At 38.4% G+C, this 18,432-nt stretch overlaps 1 protein-coding gene across 4 annotated transcripts in view; it reads right to left on the reverse strand.

Moving 5' to 3' along the window:
* Nucleotides 1–18,432, reverse strand: part of Gm14393 (predicted gene 14393) — a 92,752-nt gene that overhangs the window by 38,867 nt on the left and 35,453 nt on the right. For 2 of the 4 annotated variants that reach the window (XM_030251942.1, XM_030251941.1), the window contains exon 2: nucleotides 13,193–13,248. The exons of the other annotated variants lie outside the window; for them this stretch is intronic. In XM_030251942.1, the coding sequence (XP_030107802.1) occupies nucleotides 13,193–13,195 (3 nt within the window). In that variant the 5' untranslated portion in view covers nucleotides 13,196–13,248. The remainder of the gene's footprint in view (nucleotides 1–13,192; nucleotides 13,249–18,432) is intronic. 4 annotated transcript variants of the gene reach the window in all.

An 18,432-nucleotide genomic window follows, 5' to 3' on the forward strand; every position in this document is an offset into this window, starting at 1 on the left:
GAACTCCAAATAGACTGGACCAGAAAAGAAATTCCTCCTGACACATAATAATCAAAATAACAAATGCACTAAATAAAGACAAAATATTAAAAGCAGCAATGGAAAAAGATCAAGTACCATATAAAGGCAGGCCCATTAGAATTACTGCACACTTTTCACCAGAGACTATGAAAGCTAGAAGATCCTGGACATATGTTATATAGACACTAAGAGAAGACAACTGCCACCCCGGGTTACTATAACCAGCCAAACTCTCACTTACCATAGATGGAGAAACCAACGTATTCCATAACAAAACCAGATTCACAAAATATATTTGCACTAATCCAGCACTGCAAAGGATAATAACAGAAGAAAACCAATACAAGGACGGAATCTATGCCCTAGAAAAAGCAAGAAAGTAACCTTACAACAAACCTAAAAGAAGACAGCCACAAGAAGAGAATGCCAACTCTATCAACAAAAATAATAGGAAGCAACAATTACTTTTCCTTAATATCTCTTAATATCAATGGATTCAATTCCCCAATAAAAAGACATAGACTAACAGACTGGCTACACAAACAGGACCCAATATTTTGCTGCTTACAGGAAACCCACCTCAGGGAAAAAGATACTACCCCAGAGTGAAAGGCAGGAAAACAATTTTCCAAGCAAACTGTCCGAAGAAACAAGCTGGATTAGCCATTCGAATATCGAATAAAATCGACTTCCAACCCAAAGTTATCAAAAAAGACGAGGGGTACTTTATAGTCATCAAAGGTAAAATCTTTCAAGAGGAACTCTCAATTTTGAATATCTATGCTCCAAATGCAAGGGAAGCCACATTCATTAAAGAAACTTTAGTTAAGCTCAAAGCACATATTGCACCTCACACAATAATAGTGGGAGACTTCAACACCCCACTTTCATCTATGAGCAGATCGTGGAAACAGAAACTAAACAGGGACCCAGTGAAACTAACAGAAGTTATGAAACAAATGGATTTAACAGATATCTACAGAACATTTTAACCTAAAACAAAAGGATAATACATCTCAGCACCTCATGGTACCTTCTCCAAAATCGACCATGTAATTGGCCACAAAACAGGCCTCAACAGATACAAAAATATTGAAATTGTCCCATGCATCCTATCAGATCACTATGGACTATAAGGCTGATCTTCAATAACAACATAAATAATAGAAAGCCAACATTCACCTGGGAACTGAACAACGCTCTCCCCAATGATACCTTGGTCAAGGAAGAAATAAAGAAAGAAATTAAAGACTTTTTAGAGTTTAATGAAAATGAAACCACAACATACCCAAACTTAGGAGACACAATGAAAGCAGTCCTAAGAGGAAAACTCAAAGCTCTGAGTGCCTCCAAAAAGAAAGCAGAGAGAGCACACACTAGCAGCTTGAAGCACAACTAAAACCTCCAGAACAAAAGGAAGTAAAATCACCCATGAGGAGTAGATGGCAGGAAGTAATCAAACTCACTGCTGAAATCAACCAAGTGGAAATGAAGAGAACTATACAAAGAATCAACCCATCAAAGAGCTGGTTCTTTGAGGAAATCATCAAGATAGATGAAGCCTTAGTCAAACTCATTAGAGGGAACAAGGACAGTATCCTAATTAACAAAATCAGAAATGAAAAGGGAGACATAACAACAATCCTGAGGAAATAAAAAACACCATCAGATCGTACTACAAAACTGGAAACCTGGATGGAATGAACAAATTCTAGACAGATACAAGGTACCAAAGTTTAATCAGGATCAGAATAATAACCTAAACAGTCCTATATCTCCTAAAGAAAAGGAAGCAGTCATTAATAGTCTCCCAACCAAAAAAAGAAAAAAGAAAAAAAAGAAAAGACCAGTACCAGATGGGTTTAGTGCAGAGTTCTATCAGATCTTCAAAGAAGACCTAACTACAGTTCTTTTCAAACTATTCCACAAAATAGAAACAGAAGATACCTTATCCAATTCATTCTATGAAGTCACAATTACTCTGATACCTAAACCACAAAAAGACCCAACAAAGATAGAGAACTTCATCAGGGAAAAAGACAGACACTACCTCAGAGTGAAAGGCTGGAAAACAATTTTCCAAGCGAATGGTCTGAAGAAACAAGCTGGAGTAGCCATTCTAATATCGGATAAAATCGACTTCCAACCCAAAGTTATCAAAAAAGACAAGGAGGGACACTTCATACTCATCAAAGGTAAAATCCTCCAAGAGGAACTCTCAATTCTGAATATATACGCTCCAAATGCAAGGGCAGCCACATTCATTAAAGACACTTTAGTAAAGCTCAAAGCACACATTGCACCTCACACAATAATAGTGGGAGACTTCAACACACCACTTTCATCAATGGACAGATCGTGGAAACAGAAACTAAACAGTGACACAGTGAAACTAACAGAAGTTATGAAACAAATGGATCTGATAGACATCTACAGAACATTTTATCCTAAAACAAAAGGATATACCTTCTTCTCAGCACCTCACGGGACCTTCTCCAAAACTGACCATATAATTGGCCACAAAACAGGCCTCAACAGATACAAAAATATTGAAATTGTCCCATGCATCCTATCAGACCACCATGGCCTAAGGCTGATCTTCAATAACAACATAAATAATGGAAAGCCAACATTCACGTGGAAACTGAACAACACTCTTCTCAATGATACCTTGGTCAAGGAAGGAATAAAGAAAGAAATTAAAGACTTTTTAGAGTTTAATGAAAATGAAGCCACAACATACCCAAACCTATGGGACACAATGAAAGCATTTCTAAGAGGGAAACTCATAGCTCTGAGTGCCTCCAAGAAGAAACGGGAGAGAGCACATACTAGCAGCTTGACAACACATCTAAAAGCTCTAGAAAAAAAGGAAGCAAATTCACCCAAGAGGAGTAGATGGCAGGAAATAATCAAACTCAGGGGTGAAATCAACCAAGTGGAAACAAGAAGAACTATTCAAAGAATTAACCAAACGAGGAGTTGGTTCTTTGAGAAAATCAACAAGATAGATAAACCCTTAGCTAGACTCACTAGAGGGCACAGGGACAACATCCTAATTAAGAAAATCAGAAATGAAAAGGGAGACATAACAACAGATCCTGGAGAAATCCAAAACACCATCAGATCCTTCTACAAAAGGCTATACTCAACAAAACTGGAAAACCTGGATGAAATGGACAAATTTCTTGACAGATACCAGGTACCAAAGTTAAATCAGGATCAAGTTAAGGATCTAAATAGTCCCATATCCCCTAAGGAAATAGAAGGAGTCATTAATAGTCTCCCAACCAAAAAAAGCCCAGAACCAGATGGGTTTAGTGCAGAGTTCTACCAGACCTTCAAAGAAGATCTAATCCCAGTTCTGCACAAACTATTCCACAAAATAGAAGTAGAGGGAACTCTACCCAACTCATTCTATGAAGCCACAATTACTCTGATACCTAAACCACAGAAAAATCCAACAAAGATAGAGAATTTCAGACCAATTTCCCTTATGAATATCGATGCAAAAATCCTCAATAAAATTCTTGCTACCCGAATCCAAGAACACATTAAAGCAATCATCCATCCTAACCAAGTAGGTTATATTCCAGGGATGCAGGGATGGTTTAGTATACGAAAATCCATCAATGTAATCCATTATATAAACAAACTCAAAGACAAAAATCACATGATCATCTCGTTAGATGCGGAAAAAGCATTCGACAAGATCCAACACCCATTCATGATAAAAGTCTTGGAAAGATCAGGAATTCAAGGCCCATACCTAAACATGATAAAAGCAATCTACAGCAAACCAGTAGCCAACATCAAAGTAAATGGTGAGAAGCTGGAAGCAATCCCACTAAAATCAGGGACTAGACAAGGCTGCCCACTTTCTCCCTACCTCTTCAACATAGTACTTGAAGTCCTAGCCAGAGCAATTAGACAACAAAAAGAGATCAAGGGGATACAAATTGGAAAAGAGGAAGTCAAAATATCACTTTTTGCAGATGATATGATAGTATATATAAGTGACCCTAAAAATTCCACCAGAGAACTCCTAAAGCTGATAAACAGCTTCGGTGAAGTAGCTGGATCTAAAATTAACTCAAACAAGTCAATGGCCTTTCTCTACACAAAGAATAAACAGGCTGAGAAAGAAATTAGGGAAACCACACCCTTCTCAATAGTCACAAATAATATAAAATATCTTGGCGTGACTCTAACTAAGGAAGTGAAAGATCTGTATGATAAAAACTTCAAGTCCCTGAAGAAAGAAATTAAAGAAGATCTCAGAAGATGGAAAGATCTCCCATGCTCATGGATTGGCAGGATCAACATTGTAAAAATGGCTATCTTTCCAAAAGCAATCTACAGATTCAATGCAATCCCCATCAAAATTCCAACTCAATTCTTCAACGAATTAGGAAGAGCAATTTGCAAATTCATCTGGAATAACAAAACACCTAGGATAGCAAAAGCTCTACTAAAGGATAAAAGTACCTCTGGTGGAATCACCATGCCTGACCTAAAGCTTTACTACAGAGCAATTGTGATAAAAACTGCATGGTACTGGTATAGTGACAGACAAGTAGACCAATGGAATAGAATTGAAGACCCAGAAATGAACCCACACACCCATGGTCACTTGATCTTCGACAAGGGAGCTAAAACCATCCAGTAGAAAAAAGACAGCATTTTCAACAAATGGTGCTGGCACAACTGGTTGTTATCATGTAGAAGAATGCGAATTGACCCATTCCTCTCTCCTTGTACTAAGGTCAAATCTAAGTGGATCAAGGAACTCCACATAAAACCAGAGACACTGAAACTTATAGAGGAGAAAGTGTGGAAAAGTCTCAAAGATATGGGCACAGGGAAAAAATTCCTGAATAGAACAGCAATGGCTTGTGCTTTAAGATCGAGGATTGACTAATGGGACCTCATGAAACTGCAAAGCTTATGCAAGGCAAAAGACACCGTCAATAAGACAAAAAGACCACCAACAGATTGGGAAAGGATCTTTACCTATCTTAAATCAGATAGGGGACTAATATCCAATATATATAAAGAACTCAAGAGGGTGGACTCCAGAAAATCAAATAGCCCCCTTAAAAGATGGGGCTCAGAGCTGAACAAAGAATTCTCACCCGAGGAATACCGAAAGGCTGAGAAACACCTGAAAAAATGTTCAACATCCTTAATCATCAGAGAAATGCAAATCAAAGCAACCCTGAGATTCCATCTCACACCAGTCAGAATGGCTAAGATCAAAAATTCAGGTGACAGCAGATGCTGGCGAGGATGTGGAGAAAGAGGAACACTCCTCCATTGTTGGTGGGATTGCAAACTTGTACAACCACTCTGGAAATCAGTCTGGCGGTTCCTCCGAAAATTGGACATAGTATTACTGGAGGATCCCCCAATACCTCTCCTGGGCATATATCCAGAAGATGTTCCAACTGGTAAGAAGGACACATGCTCCACTATGTTCATAGAAGCCTTATTTATAAGTTTGGAGCTGAGACAAAAGGATGGTCCATCTAGAGACTGCCATATCCAGGGATCCATCCCATAATTAGCCTCCAAGCGATGACACCATTGCATACACTAGCAAGCCTTTGTTAAAAGGACAGTGATATAGCTGTCCCTTGTGAGACTAGGCCGGGGCCTAGCAAACACAGAAGTGGATGCTCACAGTCAACTATTGGATGGATCACAGGGCCCCCAATGGAGGAGCTAGAGAAAGTATCCAAGGAGCTAAAGAGATCTGCAACCCTATCGGTGGAACAACATTATGAACTAACCAGTACCCCAGAGCTCTTGAATCTAGCTGCATATGTATCAAAAGATGACCTAGTCGGCCATCACTGGAAAGAGAGGCCCATTGGTCAGGCAAACATTATATGCCCCAGTACAGGGGAATGCCAGGGCCAAAAAATGGGAATGGGTGGGTAGGGGGAGTTGGGGGGGCACTTTTGGGATAGCATTGGAAATGTAATTGAAGAAAATACGTAATAAAAAAAAAATAGAGAACTTCAAACCAATTTACCTCATGAATATCAATGCAAAAATACTCAATAAAATTCTTGCTAACTGAATACAAGAACACATCAAAAGGATAATCCATCATGACCAAGAGGGCTTCATCCCAGGGAAGCAGGGATGGTTTAATATACGGAAATCCATCAACATAATCCACTATATAAACAAACTCAAAGACAAAACTCACATGATCATCTTGTTAGATGCTCAGAAAGCAGTTGACAAAATCTAACACTCATTCATGATAAAAGTCTTGGAAAGAGCAGGAATTCAAGGCCCATATCTAAACATAATAAAATCAATCTACATCAAACCAGTAGCCAACAACCAAGTAAATGGAGAGAAGCTGGAAGCAATCCCACTAAAATCAGGGACTACACAAGGCTGCCCACTTTCTCCCTTTCTATTCAATATAGTACTCAAAGTCCTAGCCAGAACAATTAGACAACAAAAGGAGGTCAATGGGATACAAATTGGAAAGGAAGAAGTCAAAATATCACTATTTGCAGATGATATGATAGTATATATAAGTGACCCTAAAAATTCCACCAGAGAATTCCTAAACCTGATAAACAGCTTCAGTGAACTAGCTGCGTATAAAATTAACTCAAACAAATCATTGGCCTTTCTCTACACAAAGGATAAACAGACTGAGAAAGAAATTAGGGAAAGAGTACCCTTCACAATAGTCACAAAAAATATAAAATACCTTGGTGTGACACTAAGGAAGTGAAAGATCTGTATGATAAGAACCTCAAGTCTCTGAAGAAAGAAATCAAAGAAAATTTCCGAAGATGGAACGATCTCTGATGCACATGGGTTGGCAGGATCAATATAGTGAAATTAGCTATCTTGCCAAAAGCAATCTACAGATCCAATGCAATCCCCATCAAAATTCCAACTCAATTCTTCATCGAATTCGAAAGGGCAATTTGCAAATTCATCTGTATTAACAAAAGACCTAGGATAGGAAAAATTCTTCTCAATGATAAAAGAATCTCTGGTGGAATCACCATGCCTGACCTAAAGCTGTACTACAGAGTAATTGTGATGAAAACTGCATGGTACTGGAATAGCGACAGTCAAGTAGACCAATGGAATAGAATTGAAGATTCAGAAATGAACCCACACACCTATAGTAACTTGATCTTTGACAAGGGAGCTAAAACCATTCAGTGGAAAAGAGACAGCATTTTCATCAAATGGTGTTGGCACAATTGGCAGTTATCATGTAGAAGAGCGCGAATTGATTCATTCTCATCTCCTTGTTCTAAGGTCAAACCTAAGTGGACCAAGGAACTCCACATAAAACGAGAGACACTGAAACTTATCTAGGAGAAAGTGGGGAAAAGCCTTGAAGATATGGAGAAAAGTTCCTGAATAGAACAGCCATGGCTTGTGCTGTAAGGTTGAGAATTGGCAAATGGGACCTCATAAAATTGCAAAGCTTCTGTAAGGCAAAAGACACTGTCAATAAGACAAAAAGGCCAACAACAGATTGGAAAAGAATCTTTACCAATCCTAAATCAGATAGGGGACTAATATCCAATATATATAAAGAACTCAAGAATGTAGACTTTGGTTACATTCATAGGGTTTCTCTCCTGTATTTCTTCGTTTATGTATTCGGAGATGACTGCTTATTACAAAGGCTTTACCACATTGGTTACAGTAATAGTCTTTCTCCCCATTATGTGTTCTTTCATGCCTTTGTCTAAGACTATGATATGCAAAGGCTTTACCACATTGAATAAATTCAGAGGGTTGTACTGCAATACAACTTCTTTCATGCCTGCAAATACAATTGGCACACGTGAAATCTTTCTCACATTGAGTGTACTGATGAGTCTTTTTATCTGTATGAATTCTTTTGTAATTTGGTTTCATTGAAAAGAGCTATCTAATGTTAACATAATATGACTTTTACATTCAAAGGTGTTCTCCTTCATTATGGATTGTTTTACATCTTTGAGGATACATGAAATGGGAACAGTACTGATTATCTGGCTCACATTTATAGCATACTTTTAAAAGGTTATTCACATATTTGAAAAAAACAGGAAGAACTCTGCATTCACAAATTTTTTTATAATGAGAGTAATACTACATTTGGAACATGAACAACTGCAAACAGAAGAAAATTTCTACTACCCTAATTCTTATTGTGATTTTCAGCAGTTTGAGTTGGTATTTGTCCCCAATAATGTTGGAAAACTAATTATTTATAAACTTATAGCACATTTAGAATGTCTACTCAAAGTGTGGTATACTGCATATCCTCTAATCGTTCTGGAAAAGTGAAAGGTGTGTGGCTTCTTTCAATGCACCAATGCTCACAAGGCTTGTATCCATCCTAACCTATGACATCCATATCAAAAGAGAATAACAAGTGAATAAGTTCCATTTTATATTCACACAGCGGACTTTTTTCACCACAGAGATGTGGTACAGAGCTAAGGCTTTACCACAAAACCATTCTTGAATCTTATAAACTGTCCATCTCACTAAATTTAGCAATGTTATTACAAGTATTTCATTAAGCTCAGATATACTATGGATTATTTGCTTATTACTAGATTTTAGACATATACGTGTCACCTAATCACTTTGTGTTCCTTTGCAATAGCTAAGTGATATGAGACTGTAGAGACACTTTTACAGCATGGCTCTACTAGGCTTGATTTAAACACTAATATACATACATACATATATATATATATGTATATATATATAGATAGATAGATACACACACACACACACACACACACACACATATATATATATATATATATATATATATATATGTTAAGCCATTATTTCTCTGTCTTTGAACTAATGGAATGCCTGGCAAAGTATAATTACATACCTGCTATAGACATATATGATTTTATGAAATTCAGTAAACATCCATAAGTGAAAGGAGTGCTTATTGTACCCTAATGATTTTCTTTACAACCTGTAGCACACGTTAAACTTTCTTTATAGGCATTTTCTCACCAGCTTGCAGAGGAAAATTACCTTCCATGACTTCTAGAAGTTTGAAAATGGTCTTCAATTGTATGTTCTTCCCAAATGTACCCTAAAACACAGCACCAGAGAAAGTATGTTACATTATTGGAAATTAGGCAATATTTAAGTTACTAACTCCCTTGAACTTTAGAACCATGAGTGATTTATTCATCATATTCTTCCTCATTCTCAATTGAAATTACAAAAACAAATAACAATAACATAGACATTTTACAAAGCAAATAAAAAAATCATAATATTACCTATAGCTGAGAGATTCCTATAGGTCTCTAGCATCACATCTTTGTAGAGATTCTTCTGAGAAGTCTCAAGCAAAGCCCCCTCTTCCTGAGTGAAATTCACATGCACGTCATCATAGGTGACTAAATTCTAAAAGATTCAATGCATGTGTACATAAAAAAAATATGACACAGACAAGAATGTAAATGTGTACTTCTAAATGAATATTTGCTGACTGCCCTGCCCACCCACAGAGTATTTTTATCCAGTCTTTCACAGTTGGACAACAAAAATTTAAGTAAATAAATGATCCCTGGGAACCTGATGCCATTGTATTAAGATGTTAATACATGGAATCATGCAGAATGCTGCAAGACCTTCTCTCATTTTTGCTCCCTGAGACCCAATATACAAGACTGCCCTTAGGACTGAAGTTTCCTCTCATCTGTCCACGCTACCTGCAGATACAAAAGACCCTTTTCATCTTCCCTTCCCTTCTAACCACATGTCTGTGTCTTAGCCCTCAAATAAGGGCAGACACACCCTCCTCAACCATAGTCAGTCCTCCTTAAGCAGTCTATCTTAAAACCAAGCCCACTATCTCTTACCCTAGACACATTGCTCATAGTAGCCCACAGAGCAGCAAAACAATATCAGGGAAAGCTTCCTCTGTCCATTTCCATGTGACCAATTTTCAACTTTTCTTAAATAACTAAAGCAAATACATCAGGAACAATGTGATCTTGACCAATGTTACCTGTGCTAGTGTGTGTATAGAAATAAAATAAAATCATATTTCATGACTCTAATAAAAATAACTCAAAGTGACTCCTAAACTTTTATAATTCTGACCCTACAGATACTAATGATCTGTCTTCCAAACAGAGAGGCCCCATACTCCAGAGCTCTCTCTGTAATTGTAGATGGTCAGAAAGTTGGGCTATGGCTCTATAGGTGATCATGACCTAGTAATTTCAGGCAAAACCAGCCCCACTCCAGCCCATATACAAAACAATGCTTCCTTCCATATGCATTATGTTCCAATCTGTCCTATCCACCCACCCAGCACCATCAACACCTGAGAAACTTCTGCACGTCAGAAGCTCCTTTTGTAACCAAGAATTGAATTTCTGTGAATCATGCCATTTTGACAATAGGTAACAGAAAGGTAAAAAGAATCTAATCAAATATTTCTGAAGGATGATCGTGATCAGCTCTTTACTACTAACTTCTAAACTATTCATAAAATTAATCACACAAAACTGAATACAGAACAGTCACAAATTCTAGAAATCAAACCATTGTGTTTCTAATGCTGCCCTACTGCACAACAAAGGCAATGCCTGTATATTCACACTGCATAGAGACATTTAAGTTCCATACCTTCCCACTCCCAGGGCTACCGAGCCTTCTGGACCCCTGTAAATCCACACGCAAGAAGGGTCAAAGGACAAGAGCCTCTGCTATGATCACCACATGGACCAACAGAACCACACTCTGACCCACAGTCCATTTAGGAGCAGCAGATCAGACTCAAATAGCTCTGCAGACTTGCTCCTCCTGTACTTTCAAAGGAGATTACTATAATAACCAGGGAATGGCTTGTGGTCTTCCAGGCAGCTTGTAACACATGCATCTGAGGAAAATCCTGTAAAGAACTTGCAAGCTATCTTCCCCTAGTGTTCCTGATTGTTAGGCCTGCCCATAGTCCCTCATTAGCTTGGAAAACCCAGCTGGGCCTCAGGGCAACAGCAGCTCCTTCACGGTTGGATCACAGAGCAAATGACTCAAAAAGCTGAAACCTTCCAAGCTCTGATGTTCCATCCTACATGCAGACATAGCCCTAATCACAAAAATGTACATTTAAAAGAATGTTCTAGTCCTGCAGACCAAGTATTTTATATTTAAAAGGCCCATGGTCCTTTCTTTGTATATTCAATTATGCATGCAATGTCCTGTGCAGCCATCTCTATTTCTTAATATGAAAGTCTTGCAGCTGAACTGAAATAAAATTCATACATTAACAATAATTTAAAAGTAAAAGTGGCTATGAATTTTAAAGCTAGAAGCAGTTAATGGGAGAGAAAAGGGAAGACAAAGATGAAATTAAAAGTAAAGGATAGCATTGCTCCTAGGTATGGTGGAGGAGAAAGTATATTATACACAAAAGTGAGAACATAGCCAGACCTAGTTATATTTGGGATGGTAGAGAGTAGACATAACCTTGAACTTTGTGGAGAGAGGAAGGAGGGGAGAAGCAAGAGTTAGACCAGGAGATCAGGATGACTAATGATAGATAAAAAGGCCAGTTCCCAAATGATTGGATTCCATGAGGAATGGCAGCTGGGAGATTGGCAGCCCTACTCCTGGGGTTGATGGTGAGGTATGCCAGCAATATGCTGTAACAGAGAGGGACCATGATCTCATTTGTCATTGCCCTAATCTGGGAAATGCCACAAAATGTCCAGTATGGAATTTTACTGATTGTGTAAAATTGATTACTTGACTCCTCATGGTGAATGTCAACTACTGCCAAAGCAGAAAGGCCTCACCTACCTTATTCCTCCTCCTTTTCTGTGCTGCAAGTAGACCAGCTTCAAAGTTGGTCAGTGAACTCAACCTTATACCTGTCCCTCTTTATTTGTAATTCCCTAACTTGTAACCCTGTAACCCAGGGAGGTTAGACAACACTCATTCCCTGGTGTCTTTTGTCTCACTGATCAGTCAGAACCCAGCCTGAAAGCAGTTGTAGGACTGTTTTCCAAGCCCTGGGCAGCAGAGGGAGGATTAGGAGTTCAAAGCAAGTCTGATTACATGGCATAAAGAAAGTAAGAGCTACAAGAGATGTTTCTCTAAACAGACATATATAAAATCTCTTTAAAAATAAGAATGAGCCGGGCAGTGGTGGTACACACCTTTAATCCCAGCACTAGGGAGGCAGAGGTAGGTGGATTTCTGAGTTCGAGGCCTGCCTGTATACAGAGTGAATTCCAGGACAGCCAGGGCTACACAGAGAAACCCTGTCTCAAAAGAAAAAATTAGGAATGAAATTCTTAAATTTGGGGAAATATTGGGTAACAGAAACAAGTAAGAGATCAATATGCATAAGAAAAATGAAATTTATAAAGGATTACCAAAAATTAACTTTTTAATAAGATAAATATAATTGAAAAAATATATTACTGATTATTTGAAAACAATCAGGCCCTTCCTGGTAGAAAGAATGGCATTAATGAGATAGTGTTTGACCTTGCCCCTAAGTGCTTTGTTAACTACTGAGATCTATAATCTGACACACACAGAGACAGCTAATGGCATGTGTTTTACATTTGGGAGCTCAATTAAATATGTCAACAAGGATTGCACAAATCTACATAATACAGATCCTAAAATGGGAATTCATTACCCACTGGCTCAAGCTAACCTGCCCAAATAAAACACTCTTCAATCTAGGTTTACTAAATTATATCCATAAATGGATACAGTCTATGAAATTACAAAATCATTCTCACTGCCTGAATCAGGTCTTTCTCCATAACAGTGACCCCTGCAGCACACTCCCTTTTCCTTTGGTCTGTGACCTAGCTCTTGTCTGCACTGTTTTACCTGACAGTGTACACAGTAAGCTGTTCCTCTGGTTCTCATCCTGCCAAGTATATTTCCACACACAAACCCCTGACACAAAGGTTTTGTCCAGATGCTGCCAGTTAATAAATTTATTCATAGGCTACAGCCGGGTCCAAGGAGAGACTAGGTCCACAAAGCAGCACACAGATGGCCCCCTATGCCTGGCTGACGCTTACCATCCATGCGCTGGAAAGACCTACCACACAGGCATCCTTTGCTAAGAAGCTTGCTCCCCAGGCTTTATGGGAGATGACTTTGTACTTACCATGTCTGAAGTTCTGATCTTGCCTGAGTTACCCTCGCAGCACTCACTGAAGACTCCTAAGAAAGCAACACATAGAAACACTCAGGTCACCTGAGTTAAAGAGAGGAACTCAAGGGCTTAGTACCCGGAAGAGCCTCCTCCTCTTCTGACTGGCAGCTCCGTGTGGAGTTTCTGATTGGCTACTGAGTCTTGAATGACATGAGCACCACCCTTAGGGTTAGAGTGTATTGAAGGGACACAGCTTAGTGGTTCCAGCCTGGTCCAATCCTTTTGTAGATCTGCAGCTTTGTTCTACAGTAGCTAGTGTGTCTCCTCCAATAGCCGACCTGTCTTTCCTCCCGCCAATTCCTTGGGAGGAGCTAAGATTCCAGATCAATGCTGTTTACCTGCCTGCTTCTTCCCTTTGTGGGCAGTGCCCCTTTGTTCACTGCTGTGCAAATTTAGAACTTGCCTGATGTCAAAGCACTGCACTCAGGAGGCACTTCTCCTTCCTCCTAGAATCAAGCTGAATAGCTTGCATAGCCCATCAGTCAGCTTACATTGGAGTTAACAATTTGTCCCACAAGTGGACAGTTGGCCAGGATATTAGCAATTAAAGAAATTAAAGAGCGATTTTAGGAAACAAGATTTTGTTCTGTGGCTTTGGTTCTGCATGTATGTTCCACGTGAAGGTTATGAGCAAGCTTCAGAACAGAGCATGAAGCACATAACAGACATGGTGGCTTTGCTCGCTTTCCTTGTCTTCGTGTGTATAAGGCATGGATCGAGAACCAAAATACAGAGGCAGAATAACCATACAAATAAAATTCTTTGAGAGAGAGAGAGAGGGGGAGAGAGAGAGAGAGGGGGGGGGAGGGAGAGGGAGGGAGAGGGGGGGAGGAAAGGAAGAAGGAGAATAAAGAGAGTAGAGGTAAGAGAGAAGATAGAGAGGAAAAGAAAAACAAAATGAATAATTAGATAATGAAAGCACTGAAGAATTGGGACAATACAATAATTCTTACAATCATTTCAGGTGTTTAGAATCAGTACCTTACAATCATGTTCAAAATGAATATTGCCAAGCATGGTAGTATGTGCTATCAATCCCAGAAGTTTGGAGGCAAATTCATATTCCTGAATTTCCAGCCACACTGGTCTCCATAGTCACTTCCATAATATAACCCATTTCAAAAAGGCCTAGTTTTTAAAAGGGTAGATATGTTTACACTGTCAAGAACCAGGAAGAAATGACCAAAAGGATGTGAAGTAAAAATGTATTTTATTTCCAGGTCAATCTTGCATTCTCCTCTGAATTAGGAGAGATATTCAGACCAGAGTACAAAGAGAGAAACTTTTTGAAGTCAAATTCAAGGGTAAGATGCATACTAATTATCACAAAATGGAATTGCTTTGCAGTTAGTAATACAATCAAAATCTGAAGTTTTAAAAACATACCATGAACAGTCGAAGCAATTTATACTGTGTAAATCTCAAGATTATAGAGGAAAAACAAGTCAAAATGACAAGTTGGCCTTTAACTTGGGACATGATTAGAGAAAACACCATTATTAACAATATAGAATTAATCAAACTTTATCTTTAGGATTAATTTGGAACAGAAAATAAAAAATAGTTCTTCACAGGCCCTTAAAGATATAACTGTGATGTTTATCGTTGATGTTGTTCTTGAGAGAGTGCCTTATTTAGAATGTCATCCCAACTTGATTCACTAAATATACCATAATTTACAACATTTATTGTATGTGTAATAAAGAGTAGTATAATGCCCCAGTGTAAGTGAGTGCCAGGGCAGGGAGGCAGGAGTGAGTGGTTGGCGGAACACCCTCAAAGAAGCAGGGGTAGAGGTAGGGAATAGTGAATTGGGAGGAGAGAACTGAGAGAGGGGATAACATTTGAAATGTAAATAAAGAAAATATTCAATAAAAAATAAGAAACTTTTAGAAAAAGAAGGAGTAGTATGTATGTAATCCTATGCTTTTGGACCTCAATTCTTTACATGAATCTTCAACACAAGATGGAGTTGAGACGTTATTTGGTATTGGTTGGGTTATAAGTAAAGGAGAATGTCCTTAAAATGGTTGCTTTTTAAGAGAAATATATAATTGCCAATCTTGGAATCACTGATAATTTCAACGGCATGGAACAGATCATAGTGCCCTAGAGATAGTTGGAATAGTGTTCCTCCCTGTTTTCTGAAGTTAGAAGTGATTGTTTTCTGTGTTCTGATTTTCCATGCACTCTTTTGTATATTTATTTCTATTGATATCATAAAACACACCACAGAAAAAAGAAATTATAATTGAAGGCATCATTTTGGGCTTAGAGTTCCAAAGCATTAGAGTCACTAGTGGCAGCGTAAACACATGACATCCAGTAGAGCTGAGAGCTCATATTTTGAACCTGAGACAAGAGGTAGCTAGCAAAGTGAGCATGGTCAGAAGATATTAAAACCTGAATATGCACCCATATGACACATCTTTCCAAAAGGCCACACCTATGCTTCTTGGAAAACAGTCCCACCAACTAAAAAATAAGTATTGAAACATATAAGTCTATGGGAGCCATTCTCATTTAACTGTCACATGTTTTTTCAAAAGCCAAAACTACTTTTTTCTGTCCACACTGTACCATACACTTAAGAGAGATTGTTATCTTTCATAAATCCAATGTCACAAAAGAAACAATCCTTAGCAGAAATAATCAGAACATAGGAAAAAATGAACTGACCAAATGAGACCAAAATTTAACAGTGAAAACAACAAAACTTATAACTTCCAGTTCAGCATCTTGGTATTATGGTGAAATTGCCTTAACCACAAGGTTTTAGGTACTCCCACTTCTCCAGCTCTGTCACTTGCAGCAAACATAGCTTCTTTTCAGCAAGCTCCATTAACCATTTGTAGCTTTCCTCAAAGCTGGTCCTTGAAGATCTAATATCTCGTGTTCAGTATTTTATTTTATTTTATTTTATTTTATTTTATTTTATTTTATTGAAAGTGGGTTACTTGGCACGCAGGGATCATTCAGTGGTTAAGAGCACTGTTCAAACCCATTACTTTTCCTAGGTCTCACACAGCTGATCAACATGGTCTTTAATTACACTTCCATAAGAACCATAAATCAAAATAGTTGGGTATAAGCTACTATTGGCATTGGAAAAGACCTTTAAAATCTTAGGTTCCAAATATGTAATTCCTCAAAAAACAATGATGCAAATTGAACTATGAGGGGCTTCACAAATCTAAAGGAAAGAAAGTAGGTGTGCTGTGAGCCAACTTATCAGACAGATACTAAGGAACATTTATGTTAACATAAATGAGACCTTTCCTATAAGTCCTGATATAGATTAAAAACTTAGTGGCATAAAAATATTCCTCTGTTGCCAAGTTCCAATCCTGGGCTAGAAGGAGTGTTCTGAGAGAAGGGGTATCTGGGAGCATCAAAAATAAAGGGAAGGCAGTTGAATCATCACTACAGGGTAACAACCTATGCTCTGCTGGAAACAGTCTTCTACCCTGCGTTCATTCTGTTCTGTGCTCATTTTGTCTGATCTGCCTCTCTGGAGATCTTCAAGCAGCTCTCCATGAGAATCTTCTACAAGAAATTCTCTTTTGCTATTCTAAAAAATTCTCTTAGTAGGTCATCTCTTGGAGATCAGAGTCCAGTCTTTTATTTTACATACCAATCCAGTCATTTACTCCAAGTTTCCGTTTGATTATCTTAAGAATGTGCATCCCTGAGCACACACCTGATTCTTAGCAGAAAGCAAGTACACATTTTCTTTTAATATTGCAGAAGAATCTAGAGGTCTTCATGCCTCTCTGTTAAGCACAGATACTAAACTACTTGAGTGCAACCCAGTTCTGAAATTCCATTTCCAAAACACCTGGACTTAACCTTGATCTGTTCCAGGCTGATATTGAACTCAGGAATCTGTTTGGCTTTGTAAATATAAAAAACAGCTATAACAACAAAAACTTATCTTGGTTAAATCTCTTGTGATCACCACTCTCTAAGTCTCATTATCTTCTATATCCTTCCTTAGTATCTGTCTGATAAGTTGGCTCACAGCACACCTACTTTCTTTCCTTTAGATTTGTGAAGCCCCTCATAATTCAATTTGCATCATTGTTTTTTGAGGAATTACATATTTGGAACCTAAGACTTTAAAGGTCTTTTCCACAGCCCTAAGGGCTGTCCTGAAGTTTGCAGCATTTACCATTTTACTGAGACATTAGCCACCCCTTTGCCTCCTGGTCTTGTAGCCATAATGGAATCATTAATATTAACAGGGAAGACATTCTTTAAAGCAATATTGTAATGGTCTGTATATTCTTGGACCACAGAGTGGCACCATTTGGAGGTGTGGCCTTGTTAAAATAGGTATGACCTGTTTGGAGTATGTGTGTCACGTTGGGTGTGGGCATAATACTCTCAAGCTATGTGCCTGGAAGGCAGTCTTCCACTAGCAGCTGTTGGATGAAGACATAGAACTCTCAGCTCTGCCTGCACCATGACTGCCTGGATGCCACCATGCTCCCACCTTGATGATAATGGACTGAATCTCTTAACCCATAAGCTAGCCCCAATTAAATGTTGTTTTTTTGTTTGTTTGTTTGTTTGTTTGTTTTTTATAAGACTTCCTTGGTCATGTTGTCTGTTCATAGCATTAAAACCCTGACTAAGACATCTTGTGTTCTCCTGAACGGAAGTATTTACAGAGACAAAGTTTGGAGCAGAGGCTGAAAGGATGACCATCCAAGACTGCCCAATCTAGGGATCCATCCCATAAACAACCACCAAAATCAGACACTGCTGTAGATGCCAACAAGAGTTTGCTGACAGGATCCTTCAGTCTCTGCTCCAAACTTTGTCTGTAAATCCTTCCACGGTTATTTTGTTCTCCCTTCTAAGAACAATTGAAGTATCCACACTTTGGTCTTCCTTCTTCTTGAGTTTTAAGTGTTTTGCAAATAGTATCTTAGGTACTCTGAGATTCTGGGCTAATATCCACTTATCATTGAGTGCATATCCTGTGTGTTCTTTTGTGATTGGGTTACCTCACTCAGGATGATATCCTCCAGATCCATCCATTTGCCTAAGAATTTCATAAAGTCACTGTTTTTAATAGCTGAGTAGTACTCAGTTGTGTAAATGCACCACATTTTCTGTATCCATTTCACTGTTGAGGAACATCTAGGTTCTTTCCAGCTCTGGTTACTATAAATAAGACTGCTATG

Source organism: Mus musculus, chromosome 2, assembly GCF_000001635.26.
Source record: "Mus musculus strain C57BL/6J chromosome 2, GRCm38.p6 C57BL/6J".
In the NCBI taxonomy this organism is placed as follows: domain Eukaryota; kingdom Metazoa; phylum Chordata; class Mammalia; order Rodentia; family Muridae; genus Mus; species Mus musculus.